The sequence below is a fragment of the Ustilago hordei genome (genome assembly GCF_900519145.1).
Source record: "Ustilago hordei strain Uho2 genome assembly, contig: UHO2_contig_03, whole genome shotgun sequence".
Lineage (NCBI taxonomy): Eukaryota > Fungi > Basidiomycota > Ustilaginomycetes > Ustilaginales > Ustilaginaceae > Ustilago > Ustilago hordei.
This window is the reverse complement of record NW_024545288.1, coordinates 1,730,577-1,752,255: the sequence shown is the minus strand read 5'-3', so window position 1 is coordinate 1,752,255 and position 21,679 is coordinate 1,730,577. Positions and strand designations below refer to the sequence as shown.

Here is a 21,679-nt window from a genome sequence, read left to right as displayed (position 1 = left end):
TGTTGTTGCGCTTGAGTGATTGGGTGTCTTGCTGTAGAAAAGTGTTCTTACAATCAACGTCATATGTTTTCTTCTGCTAACTTAGCTCAACACCGAAATCGGGGATCTCGATTCGCGTAAAGTGGAGTTGCAAGGGCATAAAATGCAGGCTGAGCTCGCTTCACTGGAAACATGCATGTTGCTTCGTTCCACAGCGGCGTAGCCCCTCTCTTTGCCTTTTTCGAAGCGTCAACGTTTCAACATCACTGCAAACAGACAGACAGTGCCTGAATTGCGTGTCGAATGCAGTCACAAAACACACTTTCTCACTCTTGGCTAACACCTCCTGGAAGCATCGGTCAAGTGACACTTGTGCAACATCACGACCGTCCCCTTCTACGCCATCACTCTTTTCTACGCCATCAACCCAAGCGCAGCATTGCGAAGGAGCTAACACACGAGCCCTTGCATCGCACCTCTCCCACCACCAACAGCACAATGCGCGGCACAACATCAGCTCCTGCCTCGACCTGATTCGCATCGGTTTGACGGCAGAACTGCCTGAGGCCGCGTGACAGTCCCATCGACATCAGCATTCGGGCAGCATATCAACAATGCAGTCTCCAGGCCGCTCAACGCCAGCGTCGGCGTCAACATCGGCACAGGCACCACCATCACCACATATGCCTCTTGCTACCGTCCGACCAACACCCCTCCACCCACTGCAGGAAGACGCGCTTGTCTTGCAATATACCCGCTCATCCACCGATAGTCCTCAAAACGAGCGTGATGGCACGAGAATCCAAGTCAACCCTGAGCTCGCCCGTTCTCATCTACCGAGGCGAGCTCCAGACCAAGATGCTCAAGCAGCTCGCGACAAGCTCGACCGCATAGCAAAAGCACAAAAACAAAAGAAGAATTGGGCAAAGTCCACTGGTGTCACTCTGGTCGCCAAGGCATCTGGGCAGAATGACCGTCGACTACGCAGACGTGCCTATGGCGCCTCTTCCGACGATGATAGCAGCGACGATGCGTTCCGTGATGACGACCGAACTAGTACCAAAGGCGAGGTTAAGCTCATGATCATGGGCAACCCGGTTGTGACCAAAGTCTTTGATGCTGCCTCACGCGCCAAAGGTCGCTTTCGTAACCACCCTGACTCTACCGAGGTGTCTCCACAGAATGAGGATACACCCTTTCGCTTTTCGATCGGTCGGCCAGGGAGCTCGTTGGCGCGGCGCTTCCGTACTGGAACTGCAACACCACCACCAGAAGCAGCGTTGAAGAGCGCTGTCTCCTCCCCAGTTGTCCAAGGGCAGCCCCGCATCTCCAGTGATGGCACTCCGACCACTGGGCTTGATCGCCCCAAGTCTCGAGTTGCGCCGAGCTCAGGTCCAGAGCTGCTAGTAGTAGACGAGGAAGGCCACTCTCATCAAGCAAGCGAGAGTCCTGCCCCCGGATCACCAAACCATCCGGCTCTACCCTTCTCGAGAAGCTTGAACAATCACACCCCAAGCAGCATGTCTTCCAGCCAGCCTAGCGATGGTAACAGTCCAGGCAACACTCCAGCAGCAGAACAACCCAAGCAAGTTAGCGACTCTGCTTCGAGCCTCATCGCCGGTCCAATGTGCGACGAGCCTGATGCTCATGAGCCAGGAATCGTCGCATCTCCATCACAGGCTCACGGCTTTCCATCGCCGGCTCCTAGTTCCTCGGTCTCGGACGCCTCTAGTGATGATGAGCTTGATGACAGCGCTGTCATCTCTGACTCAGATGAGGGAGGCGACAACATGCTTCAGCTCAACTCTTTGAACCTAGAACACGGCGAGACTCTGACCAAAGACCAGCTCAAGCGTCGCAAGAAGCTTATTCGACGCGAGATTCAGCGCAGGAAGGCAAATGGCGAACCGGTCGATGATCTCATCCATATGCATGGCAAAGTGGGTCAGCTCGGTCACAAGGTCTCTTCTCGCGTCTCCAAGGGACTCCACTACGCCTCGAGCCAAAGCCGAAACCGTCGCGCGATGGATCGGTACTCGCCGCATCCAATGCAGCTGTCGTTGCAGACCACAGACCTGCCGCCAAGTACTTCTGCACAGAGTGGCGGTGCAGAACGAGGCATGTCGCCCTTCTCTGCCATCACCCCATCCCTTTCCAGGAGCAGCAACCCATTCAGCAACCCATTCGGCGTAAGGCGCGAGTCAGTGGCGACAATCGCCAGCAGTCGAAGAAGCTCCATGACTGTCGACAACGAAGACGATCCCAACTATGGCGACGGCACGTGCACGATGCGCAGATCCAGCATGATTGATCGCTCTATCCTTAGCTCCCGCAACAGCATCCTCAAGTACTTGCACGCACCTGACGTCATCAAGCGTCGTCGTCGGAAGAAGTGGGAAGCGGAGATGGCTGCCCTCGAGCATGCAGCTGAAGTCGAAGCCAACAAAGCTGATCCCGATGCCGAGCTCGACACACTGCTCGCCAAGCATGCTCAGCAAGAAGCGCCCACCGATGCCACCAAAGTCAAGTACGAATTTGACGTGCTTTACGAGAATCAGCGTGGTTTGCTGGTCTTTGGTATTCCCAAGTTCAGCTATCGCACGCTGTTTCAGTGGGACCCTTCGCCATGGACGTCTGCAAATGGCAAGCGATCTCCGTACAACATTGCCAATGCTCAGCTCCCAGATCCTTCGTGGGAATGGGCCTATCATGAATGGTTTATCGACATGACAGGGGATGTTGATGAGGCTGGTTGGCAGTATAGCGGCAACTTTGGCCGGAGGTTCTGGCCCAACGTTCATTTCCCGCATGGCAGGATCGGTTTACCAAAGACGGGCGCAGATGGCATCGCCGAGATGAATGCAAGGAATGCGGCGAAAGAGAAGAAGCGACAGGAGAAAGAGAGCACAAAGGAAGATGACGGCTTTGAAGCCATCAAGCGATCTGCCAGAGCGAGGTCGAGTAAGTGGACTGGTTCGCCGGATGCGTGGACGTTCGTGAGGCGCAGGAGATGGATCCGCCTGCGTCGAAGGAAGCCATTGACAAATCCGAATGCGCCCAAGGGTGGCGATCCAGTGCCTACGCAGGGTAAAGCTGGAACCCCTGTCCAGGATCTTCCTATACCAGATGGTGTGGGCAAGACACCCCTGTCTCCGGGCAAGAATGGAGTCAAGTCTGGGAAGAGCGATGACGAGTTGGACGATGAAAGCTCGTTTGGCGGCTCAGATGAGAGTGACTCTTCGTCAAGCCAAGATGATGAGATGCTCTACGCTCCCGCTTTCGGACGTTCATCCGGCTTCCTTCCAGGTCGCCTACCTGGTGGCATGTCCAACGGGCCCAACCCGGCCAAGAGCAAAGACCCGCGTCAACGTCAACGCGCACGCAAGCAAGCCCGAGAGTTCACGGGTACGATACGCGAACTCAAGTCTCTTTTGCCGAGTATCATCGCTATGGATCGCGAAGCTAGAGTTCATCGCGCGCCCACCGGCCTGACGGCCAGTCAGAGCTCGTACAAGCGGGCTATGCTGAAGATCAACAAAGTGGATGCGAGAAATCCTTTCATCAGCTGGCACTTTGTCAAGCACAGATTGCAGGATGAGGACATGGCGTTTGCAACGACGACGTTGCGGACGATGGAAAGGAAGTTTCAGCAGCGACAGCTGGGCGCGCTGAACAGGCAAGGTGCTGCAGCAGGCGAGAACGGAGCGACGCCGTCGCATCAGCCAATCCCGTCGGGTTTCTTGGGAGCCAGCAAGTCGATCCGGTTCGAGGGAGCTGAAGCACGAGAAGCTCCAACCTTGCCTAATGGTGTGGAGAAGGGGGAGACCTCGGCATCTGGGTTGGGGTTGACAAGCAACACCAGCTCCTCACGCCTGCAAGAGCCTTTCTCAGCAACCTCCACGGAAGGCCACGAGCTGACACGCGAAGCTCTCATCGAGATCAACTTTGCTCGCGTCCTTCGCGTCCTTCGTGCTTGCAAGATCGATCGTCAAAGAATGGATCTCTGGAAGTTGTGGCTTGGTGTTGTCTCCCTCGACTATCTTATGGAAACGGCTCGACGCGAAGATCTGGCTGCACTAGGCCTCCTAGCCCCCATTGATCCCTCCGGTGACCCAACTCTGCCTCCCACATCCACCTCACCTGCTCCAGTCGAGCCACCTCACATGAGCGGCGGTAGCTCCTTCCGCTATCGCCAACGAGCAGAGCGAACCCGTGCCCGCTGGCGATCCTCAGTACCCACACCTGACCCCTCGGACGTCTGGGACGTGCTCGAACGCAAACTCGACGACGTGCTCTTGCTGTTCGAGTTCCAGTCCAATCGGGCACAACTCATCCGTCTTCTTCTCACGGTACACGAGAAGCTGCATCCTGAGCATGTCTACCGTGACCGCTCACTGCGGGCTAATCCAGTTGAGCTGTCTCCAGCACATGTGCATGGCGATGCCGCAGAGATGGGCGGTCCAGCAACAGGAGGTGCTTTCGGCTCAAGATTGGGTGGATGGAAGAGAGCCGGTCTGCCTCGACTTGAGTTCTTTAGTGACCTGCAGAGAATTCTCGCGGCTCTGCCTGGTAACGACGCGACCGTCAACAAGGGCTACATTTGCAGCGAGGTACCGGTGGTAGAGGAAGTTGCCATGCCGTTGGATCATCATGCGAGCACTAGTACGAGTAGTAATGCGCTCATCGACAAGCTCGAGGCTGAAGCCGTATCCGATAGCTTCCTTGATAAAGAGCACATACGATCTCCATCAGCAACGATGGATGTCAGACCTGAAGCTGGAGCAGCGAAGCAGGAGGGGGCACAGCAAGGGCAGAGACTGAGTCTAAACCTGCCAACTGCGGGAGACAGAGGAGGGATGTCTAGGAGTCCATCGCCAATCCCACGCGCACCAAGTGTGCCGCTGCCATACAGACATTCACCTCTGTCTGCAACTGTACCCTTAGGTCAGGGATCAGTGTCGACGCACGGTCGAAGCTCGTTATCCATAGCAGAGAGGACAGAGAAAGCGGGAAGTTCGACCCACTCAACTCCACCTTCTTCTGCTCCTGGGGCGGATGATGATGCTGCAACGCCGACGAATCACAAGCCAACGATTCTGGATGCTTCGGCAATGCAAGGCTCTACCTCAAACCAGCAGTCATCGGACCCGACAACGACTTCTGCGCCCGCAACTGACAAAGTTGTAACAGAAGAACAAGGTCAATCCACACTGCACAGCAAAACAGAGGCTAGCAGTCCACAGAAGTCATCAGGCACCACAACTGCTCCTCGACCGCCCATCCCAGTTCGAACAAACTCTGTGTCTGCTTTGACTGCGTCGAAGGAGCGCTTCTGAGCAAATCTCACTGTCTTTTCCGTTTACATATACCGCCTTATGGACAATGTTCGATCCTAGATATCCCTCATACTTACATGGCTTTAGGATTGCATCGTTTTACGCAGCATCCCTGATTCCCGAGCTTGAGCGTTGCGTGCAAACAAAAGTTTGCCCTGAGATTTCTGGTGTTCTGGCTTGCTGCCTCGCACGTTTTCTCGTCTCAGATCACACTCGCCCGCACAGAGAAAGAAACAAGACTTGTGTGAAATGGTTTCGAATTAAAAGCCGTCCGCCATCTAGTTCGATCTGGCCCTAGAGCCTATAGAATAATGTCGTCGACATGATAGTTCTCCTTCACCAAGCGATAAACATAACTGGGCGGATGTTCGCCAACATTAGTGATAAAAACATCTACCAGATGTGGGGGGACGTAATCATATGCGTTTGCCACGATCTCGGCATTTTCGACAATGCTACTGCTGGTAGCGTACTCGAACAATGCCGCAGGGCCTAGGGCGCTCGAAGCGTTTGCGAAGTCCTGGATACTGCTCCACTCCGGGCAAATCTTATAGACTCCAGTTAGGATGACTACTGGGGTTGAATGTTGTTTTGCAGCTAACGCCGTGGCGAAGGCTCCAGCACTTGACATTAGACCGCCGTTTGCGAGGACTGCGTGTGCGCCGAGAACTACTTTACTAACTCGAGGCATCACACCGAAAATGGACGAGTCGGGGATGAGGAGGACCGAGATTCCAGCGCGAGTTAGGGATCGCGCTAGGTCGTGGCCGGAGAAAGAAGGTGCTGTTTCGGGGACGATTACGGTGAATTTGCGATCCTTGGCGGCGGCGCTAAAGAACGATTGAACCGTAGCGGAGGAGCCTAAAGTGAGGATGACTTCTCCAGAGTGGATGTGATCGCGGGAGACTTTGGAAATGTTATCATCCACCGTCTCCAATTCGTCGATCAGATCCTGAATCGCCTGAATCAACAGAGGCTTCAGGAAGTAAGCCCCGGCTGATTTCTTCCCCGTAACCAATCTCCCTTCCCCTTCCCCATCCTCTTCCTTGCTTTCTTCTGACTCGTCCGAGTCCGAGTCGGCGGCAGGAGCAGAAGCAAATTTCGACATCGCATTATTGTGTTCCCTCTCTGCCTCCGCCTCACCCGCAGGATCCTCCGCCAAGCTCACACTGGACATTTGCTGGGAGAATTGCGTAAAACTCGCATCAAACACCCCCGAGCCTTTTCTAGAGAGGGAAGCGTGAGGGGTGGAAGCATAGCTTCCTCCATCATTAGGAGTGTGAGCGAGACTGCTCGAAGTAGAAGCGGCCATAGCTCCAGCAGCAACGAGATCGGAGATGGAAAATGAGCCATGGACGAATGCTCCTCCGTGATGGGTGGAGTCGGTGGCTGACCGTAGTGGGTATGGTCCTGGTCTGGTTGCGTTGCGATCTGTGCTTGAGATTGAGGAGGTGGATGGGAATTGTGAATGACCTGCACTTTTTCTAGCGCTTAGCTGAGGAACAGAATTGGAAGAGCTCCCTGTAGATGCACCCCCGAAAGCAGTAGCTAAATGCAGATCCGTAATACTATTACTCAAACTCCCGCCCCCACTGCCTCCAGCACTACCTCCACCACCTAAAATTCCCATCCCTCCCCTCTCGACCTCTTTCTCATGAGCCTCTAACAATGCTGCTTTAGCTTCCTCCCTTAACAAATGCACAACCCTCCTCGTGATGTTCCCAATACTCTGCTCTGCCGGCTGCGAAAGCTGTAAGTATCGTCCAGCGGCTTTAATAATATCGATCAACTCTTGCATCGAGTTGTATTTAGCGGAGGATACGACAGAGCGGAGGGCTTTTGCGGTGGCTTCGGAAACGGCTTCAGGGGTTGTGATTTGACCTCGTCGAAGACGGAGGGAGAGGGAAATGATGAGTTTTTGTGAAGGTTTGTCTTTGATGATGGATTCTAGGGGCGCTTGGTGGGGGAGTTTGGGGCCCGAATGGGGGGCTTTGGTTGTTGTTGGGACGACCATGTTGACAATGGTGTCTAAGTCCGGCCTGGGAGAGTGATGCTGATGGAGGCAAGTGAGAAAGAAGGACCCTTTGAAGACGAGTCGAATTGCAAGTGACACTTTGGCACTTTTTTTTTTGCGTGGCTTCTTCCTGACTGCCATCTCGTGCGGGAATCTTTTGCGCACCTCAGATCGCGGCCTAACACACGGGAGGTTTAGACCTCCACTTTGAGCTTGTCATACAGGCGACTCAGCACCCTTCAACTTTCTTCTCATTCAAGTCTGCCTCGCACCATCCTTCCACCAAGTGCTTATACCTGCACCAGTATCACACAGCAGAGGGAGTAGGGTAAAGATGGACGACATTGATGCAGCCTTCGATGACGCATATCGCACAAATCGAATCGAAGCAGGGGACGATCCGAACTCTCTTCCCAACCCTTACTCTCGACCTTCACTTACGGACTCAGTCCCCACCAAACACTCGGCCGAACTTCATGGCGGCGGTGGAGGAGGGTTTATCATCGATGGCAATGATTCCGGTTCAGGTGGCGATGGCTTTATTATCGATGATCAAGTCACTTCCGGTGGTGGTGGAGGCTTTATAATCGATGATGATCAAAACTCCATTGCTGGTGGGGGAGGCTTCCTCCCTGACGACAACAACGACAAGGATGACGAACTATCCTCATCTTCAATCCGCATAGCAACGAAAGTAAAGACGATCCCACTCAGCGCAATCCCGGAAGCACTAGCCAACCTCGGCTTGGACTCATCCGATCTCTCAGTCCTCTCCCTTTTTGCAGAGACAGCTTACGTTCCCTCCACAGCCTCAAGACGGCGGCTACCAGCGGGAGTGAGACCGGAAAAAGTGGTGGGGAGGCAGGAGTTTCAGCAGGTAGCATCGGTGTTGTTGGATGAGATGAAGAGTCGGGCTCCCCACCCTGCTTCAGAACGAGAGGAGGAAGAAGAGGGTGGAAGGAGGAGACCTACTCGTCGAGCAGCAGTTCAGGGGAGGAAGAAAGCAGCTAGATTCATTGGCGAGGACGATGCCGAAGGATGGGATGAGGGTGGGGGTGGGTTTATGGTCGGTGATGCTGCCGATGATTCCGAAGACGATTTTGCGGTGGCTAGACAGAGAAGGAGGAGAGCAGGTCGGAAAGCGGCGAACTTGGATACTGGGAGCGATTTGACCGATGAAGATAGCGAGGGGGAATTCGATACAGATGCAGCAACACCAAATTCTAGTCGAAGGAGAAGAGGTCGTGTTGCTGCCTCCCCCTCCCCCTCCCCTTCACCTTCTCCTTCCGACGACGGGTCTGAGAGAACAACAAAACGTCAACGTCGCCAAAAGCCCTCCTCCGACGGCCGCACCATGCGATCGACAAACCATTTGAACCCACTACAGCGCGAAAAGGCAGCCGCCCTATTCCAGCTTCTACTCGATCGGCTCCCCCCTTCTACCTTGCCACTATCACAGAGGAGGGTTGGGACGGAGCAATTAGCACAGATTGTAAAGGATATAAGAGAAAAGATAGCTCAGAAGGAGATCGAAGAGATGGTGGAGGAAGGGGCCAAGCTTTTTGCTCCCGCCAGCGAGGACGGGGAGAGGAAGAGTGGTCAGGCGATTAGAGGGGCTGCTGCTGCTCAAGGGATAGTAGGAGGGTCTAGTGTGGGGATTGATGAATTTGCTGGTATCCTTGTGCACAATCGGTTGATTTGACGCGACATGGAAGTGCATTCCAATGTTCAGGTTCCCGGTCCAGCAATACGATGTGTGAGGAGTAAAGAGAAAATATAGGGTCAGATTGCAAGGTTGGATCGTGAAGAAGATGTGCATTTGAATCGGAATTGTCCCAATCTGAAGCCTGATTCGAATAGGAGCTATCAACAAACGAACGAGGTAAAGCATGAAATAGCAACTAACGATCTACCTTTGGCAGAAGAAGGTTGGCATCTAGTGAGCCCTCCTCTTCTCAAAACTGACGAAAACAAGGTTGTATCTCTCGAACTCGTACGCGATCCTATCCGTCCTTTTGTAACCCTTCAACGTCAAGGCGTGCAGAATATCCTCATTGGTCAGCGCCACTTGCCCACCTTTCTCCACTACCGCAGCGGCAGCCTCTTCCTCAGCTTCATCCGCAGTAGCCACGAACAACGTAACAGACATTTTCCCCGGTTCGAAGATGTCCACTACCCTTCTCACCAGCGAAGGCAGATTGGTGGGCAAGCTCAAACTCTTTCCCTCTTCCTCCACGCCGCTATCGACACTGTTAGAGCAGAGGGCTACATTAGTTTCGAAACTAGCATAAGAACTATCTTCTTCAGGAGTGACGTGGATGGTCCAGTATCCCGCATTGTCGTTTTTGCCGCCGCGGGGCATGAGGGCGTTAGCAGAGTATCCGCAGGGTTCGAAAGCGAATGCGTCGAGTTCTGTGTCGGGGAAAAGATCGGTCAGACCGAGTTTGTTGGAGAGGGCAAGACCGAGAGCGTGACCTTTGTCGAGGGTGGAAGGTTCGTTGGCGAGGATGGGAGGGGAGAAGGGTTTGTGAGGGAAACACTCGGAGTTTGTGGGGTGAGGGAGAGCTTCGTCGAACACGAAACGGGCGCAGGAGGCGGGAGAGAGGTGCGTCATGAGGATTTCGAGCGTTTGATCTTCGACGCATGGTGCGGGGAGGGCAAGGGGTCGCTCTACCGCCGCATCAGCAGAGATGGAAGAGGGGGGTTGAAGAGCACCCTCGCATCCCATCCAGAGCAACCAGTGGTCTCCGTTCATCTTGCCTACAGTGTAAGCCGATCCATGATCGAAGAATCGATCGAGAACGGCAACTTCGAGCATCCAATCGCGATGAGGACCCTTTTGACGCTCAGGGAACATAAAACTTTTTCGACTGTAGAAAGCGTGCTTGACAATCGAGCCGAGTTGACGCTCCTGAATGAAGCTAGAGTCGGACATGGCGGTAGATGCTTCATCGCTGTCCTGCTCATCGCCGCTGCCGCTGCCGGTGCTGTTGTTGCTGTCGGAGCAAGAGCGGTTGGAGTCGACAGTGGTGAGCTTGACAAAGCTAGCCGAGGTGTTGAGACCGGCAAGAGCCTTAGCCGCGATAGTGAGAAGCTTCTCGAGACCAAGGAGAAGAGTGGTAGTTCCACAAGTCTTGAGGATGAGCTTGTGCGGGAACACAAACATGGAGGATTCGCTCAAGAGATAAGCATCGACGTGGGAGCTCTCGATGACGCTGAGAACTTTGCACTTGACAATGTCGAGCATGGTTTCCCAAACGGCCTTAGGGACAGAACGCAATCCAAAGTGGTTGGGACGAGCATCAGGGTCGTCCCATCGACAAGCGCTAACGTCGATAGGTTCCTCTGCGAACCACAGCTCCAAAAGCTTTTCGGGTCCTTCGAAAGGACCGCATGGATCATGGAAGTCCTCCTGAACTTTCTCGGGGCTGCCACTGTTGGAGTCGACAGCAGTAGTGATACTGGAAGCATCATCCTGGAGCTTAGATCGAAGAAGCTCAGCACGGGCATCCATGATCTCGAGCGTCTTGATACGCTGAGCTTCTTTGGCTTCCATCAAGAGATCGGCGGTATCCTTGTGATGGTTGAGGTGATGATGATGGTGTTGGTGTTGGTGCTGCAGCTGGTAAGAAGCAGGCGAGTAAGAGTCGAGACGGTTAGCAGTAGCTTCGAGGTCGATGGCGGGTGTCATCTCGGCTGGTGGTGCAAGTAGAGTGGTGCGGAAGTGAGGAGGTCGAGGGCGCTGGAAAAGGGTAGATGAAGGTGATGTTGAATATGTTGCAAGATGGGAGGCGGATCAGGAGCTTTAGGGAGTGGCAAGAGGATAGCTTGAATGGCTTGAGTTGGGATCACTGAGGAGGCAATTCGAGGAATGTTGCTAGGGTTGCTTGGGGAAAATGACGACGAAGAGTATCTGCAGAAACTATTATTACCACTACTATCGTCTGAATCGTCTGAAGGCATGGAAGGAAGACGAGAAGGAGGTGATTTTCAACAGGGTTGCTGACTCCTGGTGGATGCACAGGAGTGAGATGAATGGAGTGCCGGTGGGGGGCTTTAAGTTGAGAGAGTATTTGTTTGGTATTAAGTAAGAGTCGACGAGGCGTTTGACGTTGTTTGCTTCGAGATGAAGGTTAAGGGGACTTGTTGTTCGTGATGGTTGATACGGTGATCTGGGAGAAGAGGAAGGAGGAGGAGGAGCGAGGAGAGAAGCTCTCTTACAACTCTGCAATCTGACTCCCAGAGCAGCTTCGAAGCGAGAAGAGCGGGGCAGTTTGGGATTGAAAAAGGCCATGAGCAGGCGACCTTGGAACGAGCGATTTTTTCTTTCTTCCCTTCTGTTCTTCTTGAGCGTTGTGTGGTTCTTCTTCTTCTTCTTCTTCTTCTTCTTCTTCGCTTGCTCTCTCCTTTCGCGACGCCGACAAGGCAGACAGGCAACGTCACTCTTTCCTTGCTGTTGATACTAAATTCGAAAATCGCTTTGTGTCCTGCCGCCAAATTCTGAATTTGCCTCTTTCTGATGAGCGCTTTTAGCGTCAATCGCTCGCGTCGCTTTTCGACAACTTCCAAAGGGGTGTTAGCAAATCGCTAGCTAACATTTCAGGCTTCGCCTTAGCAAGGGTCCAAGAACAAGGGTCCAAGAACAGAAGCTCGCCTGCGCCTCTTGCTTCCAACGTCGCCACGTCAACAGATGTATACAGCCTTGTGTCCCGCTTGCCCTGCGTGATCGAGCTGTGGTACTGGCCAAGGGAGATTCTGCATCAATCTTGAGGAGCAAGGCAATCTCAAGTTCGACAAACTTGAAGCTCAACGTTCAAGTTGAATGAGAAACCTTGGATGACGACGGCCGACTGCGGAAAGCGAAGCCTTGTGACAGCGGCTGTGCGACCTGTTTTCCTGTTTTCTTAGCTGCTAACCCTCCACTTTTCCGCTCCGCTGTTCCACAAACACGACACAAATTCGTGTCCGCTGAGCACACACGCCAAGATCAGTCACATTCAAAGCTTTGAGCGGCTACCTCTGACCTATAGATCAGAATTGAATGAGACCTCCCACTGTCCCAAGAAGATCGCATTTCTTCCAGCTTTACTTTTTCCTCCCACAATCACGCGCCACAGTCACTTCGTCGTCTTCGCAACTCCTCTATTCCTCCGACCTTTCCACTGTGTCTGCTCTCACGACTCCCGGGTAGTCACTCAGAGGCTTTCAGCGCACGACGATTGCTGCTGTTCTCCCTCATGACAGCCGCAGCATCCACCTCAATCCAAAACGGCGATGCGCAGCCAGCTCGCTATGCCCTCGCCAAGGATATCCTTGGCGATGACATCTTCCACCGCATCAACACCGCCAAAGTCCTCGTAGTCGGTGCAGGTGGTATCGGCTGCGAGCTACTCAAGAATCTTGTTCTCACCGGCTTTGGCAACATCGAGATTATCGACCTCGACACCATCGACCTGTCCAACCTCAACCGCCAGTTCCTCTTTCAAAAGCAGCACATCAAGAAGCCCAAGTCCATCGTAGCCAAGCAGACTGCTTCCTCCTTCAATCCGCTCGTCAACATCGTTGCTCACCATGCCAATATCAAGGAGCCTCGCTTCGGCGTCGCCTACTTCCAAGGTTTCCATCTCGTCATGAATGCACTCGACAACCTGGATGCTCGACGATGGGTCAACAAGATGTGCATTGCTGCCGATGTTCCCCTCATCGAGAGTGGCACGACGGGCTTCCTTGGTCAAGTGCAGCCCATCAAGCGTGGCCTTACTGAATGCTATGACTGTGTCGAGAAACCGACGCCCAAGACTTTTCCGGTTTGTACCATCCGTTCAACGCCATCTACTCCGATCCACTGCATTGTTTGGGCAAAGAACTGGTTGTTTACACAGCTCTTCGGCTCGGATGATGAGACGGAGGACGCGGAGCTGGATAAGGCTGTTGCAGATGGAGAGGATGCTCAGCAGATCAACAGTCTGCGTAAGGAGCAGAGGGAGATGCGGGATATCCGAGCTGCACTGGTGGAGGCAGCAAGGAATGGTGAGAAGGAAGCCGTTCGCAAAGTGGCAGAACGCATCTTCAACAAAGTCTACAAGAACGATATCGAACGTCTATTGGGTATGGAGGAGATGTGGACGCATCGTCCCGTTAAGCCTGTACCGCTTGTGTTCGAGGATGCACTCAAGGGTGAGGCTCCAGCTGCTGCTGCGTCTTCCTCAACCCATGACTCCGCTCCTGCTGCCAGCAACGATGCTGCATCCGCACTGGCAACAGTAACAAGACCAGCAACAACAATCAATCCATCAACCCTCCGTGATCAGCGAACCCTCACCTTGCAAGACAACGTCGAACTCTTCCTCTCCTCCGTCACCTCCCTTGCAATCCGTTCCGCCGCCGACCCTACCCATCCCCTGTCCTTCGATAAAGACGACGATCAAGCCCTCAACTTTGTCACTGCCACCTCCAATCTCCGTTCGATCGTCTACCACATCGACCGCAAAACCCGCTTCGAAGTCAAACAGATGGCAGGCAACATCATCCCCGCCATCGCTTCCACCAACGCCATCATTGCAGGTATGCTCGTCATCCAAGCTCTCCACGCACTCAGCGGGTCTTGGTCCAAAACACGATTCGTATCGCTAGCTCGTGGAACCAGTCGAATGTTGACGAGCTGGCCACCCGCTGCGCCCAACCCGCGATGTGGAATTTGTCAAGATGTATACATCCCCATTTCCATTTCAAGCCTGGAGGATGTCACGCTGGAGGAAGTAGTGGAGAAGGTAGTGAAGGAGAAGCTTGGCATGGGGGACGAGGAGCTGGTGGTGTATGATGGAACTCGGATCTTGGCTGATCCTGATTTTGATGATAATATGGACAAGAGTTTGAACGAGGTAGGGTTGGGTGAAGGGTCGATATTGACGGTGATGGATGAAGATCAGATTTTGCAGGCGGTCAACATCATCATTACCGTCGGTGAGGTGGAAGGGGAGGAGAAGATCAAGGTGTTGGCTACGCAGATTAGCAAGCCCAAGCCAAGAGCGAAGGTGGAAGAGAACGGTGGAGCGGATGACGACGATTCAGATGATGACGATGACGTGATTGTTGCTGTTGATGCTGTACATCTTCCTACTAAGCCGCTCAAGACCGCAACCGCAGCAGCGACGACTGTGACTGGTAAGAAACGGCCTCATCCTGATGATGCCGCACCGGCTGCTGCAGCCTTGCCAGCAAGTACTCTGGAGAAGAAGCAAAAGATACAAGCTACAAAGGAGTCCAAGTGTCTCAAAGACGGAACTAACGCTGATGCTCCCATTGAGCTCGAATAGTCATAGCTGTAGCATTGTTGTTCTGCATTCTACTCTAACGCATCTACTCACGAAACACACTTGCAAGCATCTCACGAGCGAATGAATCAGGTTGTGACAAGGGATGAACAACATTGCGGAAAAATTGGAAGAAAGCTACTTGAACATGGCATCTAGATCAGCGAATGGATCGTTGCTTTTTGGCTTCTGTTGCTGCTGTTGTTGTTGCTGTTGTTGGCCGTTCGATTTCCCGGCACTGCTAGAAGGAGTGAGTGGAGCAGGCAAGTCCATCAAACTCTGACCCTGCTGCTGTGCACCACCAGTCTCTGGGATGCGAGGGCTCGTCGAAGTAGAAGTAGCAGTGGTTGGCAACTGCAATGCACCCCAGTTACCCAACCCGGAAGCAGGGTTACCGGATTGAGGTGTCGAGCTTCCGCTATCATTCGAGAAAAGATCTGCTGGCAAACCGCCCAATCCCGTCGGCACCGCACTCTTGCCATCATTGTTGTTTGTGCTAGCGCTGGGTCCATCGTCAAACGTCAGACTAGCAAAGTCATCCATAATACTCGACCCTCCATCTTTACCCCCCGCTCCACTCTTCCCCTTACTCTGTTCTTCAGGATCATCGAAACTAATCAAATCACTAATCTTAGCCGTCGGCACAGCATCAGCACCCCCTTTCTTCGGATCAATGCTTGGATCGATCTCCACCTTCGCATCAAAGTTGCCCTTCTTAAACTGCTCCCATCTTTCCGCCACTTGATTGATCAAATCGTTGACCAACAAGAGACGATCCATGTTGTCTGATCCATCATTACTCTCTTCCACCTCTCCGATCCATTTCTGGATCCTTGGTTGGACGCTCCTTAGATGACTTGCGATCTGGTCATATGCGTCACCTTGAACGAACTTCTCCCCCTGCTTGGCGTTATTGAGCATGTCGTTGAGCAAGATAGCTCGGGATTGAACTTTATCGAGCTCTCTTTGGGTTTGTTTAGAGTAATCGGGCTTGTTCTCGGGTTCGGCACCAGACATGATCTTCATGAGCTCTTGAGCTTGTGCTAGATCTTTTGGAGTTCCTCTTCGAATCAATTCTTGAAGTTTTGCTCCTTGTGCAGCGCGGTCTTCTTCCTCCAGCTCTTCGGGTGATTTGAGATTGTTGTCCGAGTTCATGACACTTGCTGCCCTAGAATCGACATTTGGGAACCTGTACCCTTTATACGTCAATAGCCGATGCATATCCCTGATATGCACCAGATCCTCTCTATGCTTGGACGTGACACAAAGCGTCAACTTCCATTCATGAATCAACTCCAGGATCTTACTCTGCACTGGCGAGGGAAACACCGGTGGTCTCTCGGGGAACCGTTTCACCATCTCATTCAAGAATTCCTTTGTTGCAATTTGAAGATGGAACGGATACCCGCAATTCTTCACCAATATATCAAGGAGTGAGAGGCCGAGCATGCCGACATGAGGATTGCGCGAGTTGATCTTGCGTACGGTTTCGAAAGCGGCTTCTCGGGGAGTATTGGCTTTCTTCTGATTGACATAGTCGGCAAGTTCGAGGTTGAGGGCGAGATTGGGTTGGGATAGTGCGGGATGACAGCAGCGTTCGACATAGACGGATACGGGCGAGGATTGAAGTTCTGGGTCGAGATTGCGAGCGGCCCAGTCAGCGAGTGCTCCGAGGGCGCCTTGCGGTGCTGTGTCGAGGGCGGGGGCGGAGGAACGAGAGCCTGAGCCGCCGTAACGGCCTTGTGAGTGGTGGTTGTACATCGTGGCCTACACCCAGCCGCGCGATCGTGCGCTATGGTGAAGCGGTTAGGACGCTGCAAAAGAGAGAGATGAGAGGTTCAAAAGATGGATACACGAGAGAAACAGACGCAATCTGGAATGTTGTTCCCGACTTGGCTCAGCTGTTGATGCTGTTGCTACTGCGTGTTTCTTTGTCCGAGCCCGCGTGTAGATTCGGCTGGAATTCCGTGCAGCTTTCGTTGTTGGCTCGAGCGGGCAACTTAAGATCATGGAATCGGTCAGATCGGGTTCGCGATCTGCTACTCCACATTCAACTTGCTGCAAGAAAGTCACACACACACACACACCATACAAACATACACACACACACCATACAAACACACACACACACACACATACACACACAACTCAGCTTCTTTCCTCCAAGAGAAGAACAAGTAGGGTCCAACTTGTACGAGTCAGAGAAACAAACCTGACTCCATCAGACACTTGACTCACCTCATCCTTCTCAGCCGCAGTTAGGCCTTCAACTGCGCCACTCTTTGGTGTAGCCGCGCTTGTCTCGCTTCGAGCTGATGATTCATCTTTGTTCGCCTACAAACACCATCGTCCAACACTGCACCATCACATGATCGCGACATAAACTTCTAGGCTCATGTGGCTGCTAGAAGGGCGCTTCGCCGAAGACAGCCGCCAAGAGCTGAGCAAGCTTCTCAAATACGGTCAGACCTATACTCTCGGTCGCAAGATCCCCGCCGACATTGTCATCGATAGCAAGTTCGTCTCTCGTGTATCTTGTCACATTACCGTAGCATCCGAAGACACCATCTCGAGCCAAGTCAACAGCGTCACCGACCCACTATCCTTTCATAACGATGTTCGTCTTCGACCTCGCGTCAATATCCGCTTCGAGGCTAACAAAAGCCGCAAGACCTTTAGTGTGACCCAACTATCTCGTCGCTCCGGCTCAACAGATCCTACCGAAGTGCAAGTGCCCGCAGACCAAGAACATGTCCTCGAAGATGGAGACTTCTTTGCACTCACTACTACCATCTCACTACGGCTGGTGTGGAAGCCAATGGCGATCTGCTTTGCCGCCAAGATCAAAGAGAACGCTATTGCACCTTTCCGCCAAGCTGCGTTGAAGCTCGGTATCCATCTCTCCCCCGCCAAGTCTCGCTGGATGGACGGCTACACACATCTTTGCCTTATCCAAGTCAAGCCCACCGAATCTGTCCTCTGCGCACTGCTCCAAGCTCGACCCATAGTCACCATCGATTACTTCACCGAACTCTTCCGTCGAGCCGATCTCCCACGCCACGATCCCAACTCCCTCGAAACCTCCTTCACCGGACCCGATCTCACCACCTACCAACCCTCCATCGACCAACAAGAACTATCCGAAATCCCTGACATGCATGCAAAGCTCCTACCGGAAGAACGCCGCACGCACATGCTCAAAGGCACCACCTGTGTCTTCTTCGCCCTCCCTGTGGAAGAAGGGGAACTGTCGATCTACAAGAGCATTCTCAGCGTTGCCGGAGCCCATGTGTTCACGCACAACCCACAAGCAGAGGGCTTGAAGACAAAGGCGGATTTCGCACAGTTGTTGATGCCGTACAAGAACAGCGCGCTGAGTTATTGGAGGAATAGTGGGAGTAAAGCGAGAAGTGAGGCTCCCGATGAAGGGTTGGTGGTGTTGGTGGGTGCGGTTCATGATGAAGAGGGATGGAAGGAAGGGTGTAAGGTGGCATGTAGGAATTTGAGGATTGCTATGCCAAGTGGGTTTCATGCGATTACGAATGCTGTTTTTGCGGCTGATGTTAGGGCACATTTGAATACGATACCCACTGTGAGCGATGGGGAGGGGGATGGGGAGGTTGAAGGAGCAGCGCCGGCTGCTCAAGAGGAAGTTGCGGCGGATGTGACGGCTGTTGAAAGGGTGGAGCGCAGTCCGACTCGGCCAGAGATACCTGCAGAGCGAGCTGCAATGGATCCACCAGCTACTGCGGCTCCTGTACAAGTACAACCTCCAGCCGCGACAGCAGAACCGCCGAGTACAGCAACCGAACAACAGCGAAGACCTCTCACACGTCGCACACGAAAGCCTGCACACCAAGCCGAAGAGCCCCTCACCCGAGGTACCCCAGAAGCAAACGCTTCGGCTAACGTGGCCATGGACACTACCGCCTCAGCCAGCCGCTCTGTCGAGGCCGGTATAGAAGCATCGTCACAGCTCACCCGCGAAGAGCGTAGCGGGCTAACACGCCGCACTGGCGCAAGTCGGGTAACACATCGAAGAAGCGACGTCTTTGATGCCATCTTACGTTCAGATGCAGGTCAGAGCATGGATCTTGCTGATGCTTCCGCATCACTCTCTACCGATGCTGGTGCAGGATCTTCCATTCCGAAAAGCAGAAGGTTCAGGATGGATCTGGATGAAGAAGATCGTGCACAAACGCAGGTTTCAGACGCTAGTCAAGCACAGCAGTCGGCTGATAGTGGGAAGCGCAAGTCCCCTCCTCAACCACAACCTCCAACCGACCACGCTGCGAGGGGCAATGAGAGAAGCTCAAAACGCCCTCGGACAACTGCGCCTTCCCCTGCTACTGAACCCGCACCTGAATCCACCCAACCAGCAGTTGAACTACCGCGTGTGATCCGCACAGACCCATCACTCGACCACACTGGCCTGGGGAAAGGAGCGCAACCAGACACCCAACCACAATTCCTCCAAGCGCTCAACACCCAACGAGCCAAAGGCAAAAAAATGGACGAATTCGATGCCGATTTTAACCGTCTTCAAATCGCCAAACCCTCCTCTTCCACTCAAGCCTCTCTCAACCTCGCTCGTGGTACACAGCAAAAAACAGCAGGGGGCGGAGGGGTGGATGAAGACTACGAAGCGTTCAAAGCGATGGCTGAGGAAGAATTAAAGATTCATGTACGGGGGAACTTTGTTCAGGTTGATTTTGTGCCACTTATTCGTCAAAAGGTGCAGAGGGATGCGAGTGGAAATGGGGCTGGGGAAAATATGGGGGATGTTCCTAATTTCAAAAAATTCAGAGGGAAGAGGGCGACGGGCGAGAGAGGGAGTGGGAGTGGGAGTGGGAGGAGGGGGGTGGAAATGGTTCTACCTGAGAGTAACGATTATGGATTGGGACAGAGTTATTGGGAGGATGAAGCGGGTTCTCTGGCGACTTCGAGGGGCGAAAGGAAGGGTTCACGACTTGCGCTCTCTGATGAGGAAACTCCTTCAGCTCGTCCGCCCAAAAGCAAGACCAGAGTCGCGCTGGATCCAGGTCCAGGGGAGGATAGCGCCATCCACCTGGACCTCGATTCAATGGAATCAGACGAGGATGCAGCAGATATGACTACTTTGATGAGGCGTCAACATGGATTGCGGTCTCAACCCGCAGCGGGAGGAGCTGGGAGGGGAAGGAAGAGACCCATTGCAGCGCTAGCTGCGGAGAGTGATGAAGGAATGCCCCCTCCAACGAGTACGAGTAGGAGAAAGGCAACACCAGCAACAAAGGGAAGGATGACAACGACGATTATCGATGATGAAGACGACGATAGTGACGATGGAGGAGGGGATGGTGGCGGTGATGATGGGAATTTTGCTGGTTTTGGTAGAAGTACAAGCACAAGGAGACGCAGGGTTGATCCTAGTTCTTCGGCTCGGACTCGAAGATCTGTTTTCTAGTCACTTCACGTGTGTTTGTTCAGCCAATCTCAATCTTTGTTCAGACACAATCTTGCGAACGAGTGGATAGCTATAAATTTCGATGCGTTGAAATGATCACCAAACCCTACACTGCTGTACAAGTCCCATTATCGCCACGAATCGTTGCCGTTCGTCTTCGCTCGACATCAACATCTCCCCCGCCTCGTCATCGTCCCAATCTTGCCCGCCCCCTGTCCCCCTCTCCTTCCCTACACCATCCGCACTCGCACTCGCCTTCAAAGCCAGACTGACAACCACACTCCTCCCTGCATTCGCGTCCATTGCATGATGGACAATGCTAGCCACCTGACTAACATAGAGCTGATATAGAGCTACATGACCCGGCGTAGGTTCTGTGCCCACTAATTTTGTTACTATTGTTGTTGGTAATGGCGGCGGCAAATTTGCCGCCGTGGTGGTGGGAGCTGCCGCCGACCCATCAGTGTGGGAAGAGGGAGAAGGAGAGGTAGAGGCTTGGTAGAGAACTCCGAATCGGGAGAGTTGGGTTATTGTTATGAAGACTCGATCTGTAAATGATTGAGCTATGATGGTGGTTGCATGGCCAAGGATGGTGGTTGTGATTGTTTTGGTTGGGAGGATGGGTGAGGTGGTGGGAGGGAGGGGGGTGACTGTGATTTGGGAGGTTGAGGGGGTGGCTGGTGGTGGTTGGCGATTGGACATGATCCTGTGTCGCTCAAGCTTTGGGTAGGTCGGGAGGTGGTTCTCATCCAGTCTGTGAAGCTTAGAAGAAGGCGAGGGTCAAGTGCTGGGCGATGCTAGGAGGTTCAAGGTGCTTGTGTGGAGGAAACGAGAAGAAAGTAGTGTTGGTCGTTGCAGAGCTTGACACGCGGCCTGTGCATCCGAGTTCCGAAAGACGATGCTCGAATTTTACCAACTCGCTGAAAGGTTTGAGCCGGTCTAACAGCAGCTGATCTGGTCGTCTGCGTCCAAGCCTGTATCGATGAAGCTCAATATCGATTTGAGAGCCTGCAGCAGCTGCAGGGTCGTTCGCGTGACGCCGGAACAGCACCTCGAAACGCAGCTTCAGAAAACATGCCACCGCTTCCTCCCAACAAGATGCATGAAGCCGTTGTCCAGAGTTTCAACCTCTGTGTCTCTCTCTCTTGACGAAGAGCAATGCTTTGTATCTCTGCCAAGATCAGCGGTTCGGTCAAGTAGGACCACAGCAGCTTAGGGCGTACCAAGTCATGACAAGTTTCGCGAACCGGTTCGATCGGGAAGGATGGCACAAACATGGCTGTGTCTATTGCGATCGGATCGACATCGGGGTTCATTTTTCTGGCGGTGGTGACCTGATTTTCCTTTCTCTCGGTTGGCTCCCAAAATTTCCTGTCCCAAAAATCCACATGAGATGATCACAGCGTTTAATCTAATCTGGATGCCTTCCTGCGACGAGCGTAGCACCTTCTCTTCTCGTGACCTTCTCTTCTCGCTTGAGGATTTTCACGCATGGCCTTGGCTTTATTTTGAGAGAGCCGGATAGTTTCGGATGGTATTCCGCTTTCGACAGCATTGCCTTGTGAATACGGCGGAGGGGCTATCAAAATCA

The 21,679-nt window shown here is 53.2% G+C and overlaps 8 protein-coding genes across 8 annotated transcripts; 4 read left to right on the top strand and 4 right to left on the bottom strand.

The window, feature by feature from the left end:
• Positions 1–593: 593 nt before the first annotated feature.
• UHO2_02118 (uncharacterized protein) lies at positions 594–5,315 on the top strand (the record flags this gene model as incomplete). The annotated part of the gene is made up of 1 exon (XM_041559555.1): positions 594–5,315. One exon carries the CDS (start codon positions 594–596, stop codon positions 5,313–5,315), a length of 4,722 nt encoding a protein of 1,573 aa, XP_041415489.1.
• Positions 5,316–5,616: 301 nt separating this feature from the next.
• On the bottom strand, positions 5,617–7,329 carry UHO2_02117 (uncharacterized protein; the record flags this gene model as incomplete). The annotated part of the gene is made up of 1 exon (XM_041559554.1): positions 5,617–7,329. One exon carries the CDS (start codon positions 7,327–7,329, stop codon positions 5,617–5,619), a length of 1,713 nt encoding a protein of 570 aa, XP_041415488.1.
• Positions 7,330–7,663: 334 nt separating this feature from the next.
• UHO2_02116 (uncharacterized protein) lies at positions 7,664–9,031 on the top strand (the record flags this gene model as incomplete). Its single annotated transcript, XM_041559553.1, has 1 exon — positions 7,664–9,031. One exon carries the CDS (start codon positions 7,664–7,666, stop codon positions 9,029–9,031), a length of 1,368 nt encoding a protein of 455 aa, XP_041415487.1.
• A 234-nt stretch (positions 9,032–9,265) lies between these two features.
• UHO2_02115 (uncharacterized protein) lies at positions 9,266–11,020 on the bottom strand (the record flags this gene model as incomplete). The annotated part of the gene is made up of 1 exon (XM_041559552.1): positions 9,266–11,020. The coding sequence occupies one exon, from the start codon at positions 11,018–11,020 to the stop codon at positions 9,266–9,268; it is 1,755 nt and encodes a 584-aa protein (XP_041415486.1).
• A 1,546-nt stretch (positions 11,021–12,566) lies between these two features.
• UHO2_02114 (uncharacterized protein) lies at positions 12,567–14,645 on the top strand (the record flags this gene model as incomplete). Its single annotated transcript, XM_041559551.1, has 1 exon — positions 12,567–14,645. One exon carries the CDS (start codon positions 12,567–12,569, stop codon positions 14,643–14,645), a length of 2,079 nt encoding a protein of 692 aa, XP_041415485.1.
• Positions 14,646–14,780: 135 nt separating this feature from the next.
• UHO2_02113 (uncharacterized protein) lies at positions 14,781–16,403 on the bottom strand (the record flags this gene model as incomplete). The annotated part of the gene is made up of 1 exon (XM_041559550.1): positions 14,781–16,403. The coding sequence occupies one exon, from the start codon at positions 16,401–16,403 to the stop codon at positions 14,781–14,783; it is 1,623 nt and encodes a 540-aa protein (XP_041415484.1).
• A 634-nt stretch (positions 16,404–17,037) lies between these two features.
• UHO2_02112 (uncharacterized protein) lies at positions 17,038–20,088 on the top strand (the record flags this gene model as incomplete). Its single annotated transcript, XM_041559549.1, has 1 exon — positions 17,038–20,088. One exon carries the CDS (start codon positions 17,038–17,040, stop codon positions 20,086–20,088), a length of 3,051 nt encoding a protein of 1,016 aa, XP_041415483.1.
• Positions 20,089–20,184: 96 nt separating this feature from the next.
• UHO2_02111 (uncharacterized protein) lies at positions 20,185–20,790 on the bottom strand (the record flags this gene model as incomplete). Its single annotated transcript, XM_041559548.1, has 1 exon — positions 20,185–20,790. One exon carries the CDS (start codon positions 20,788–20,790, stop codon positions 20,185–20,187), a length of 606 nt encoding a protein of 201 aa, XP_041415482.1.
• Between the last annotated feature and the right edge of the window lie 889 nt (positions 20,791–21,679).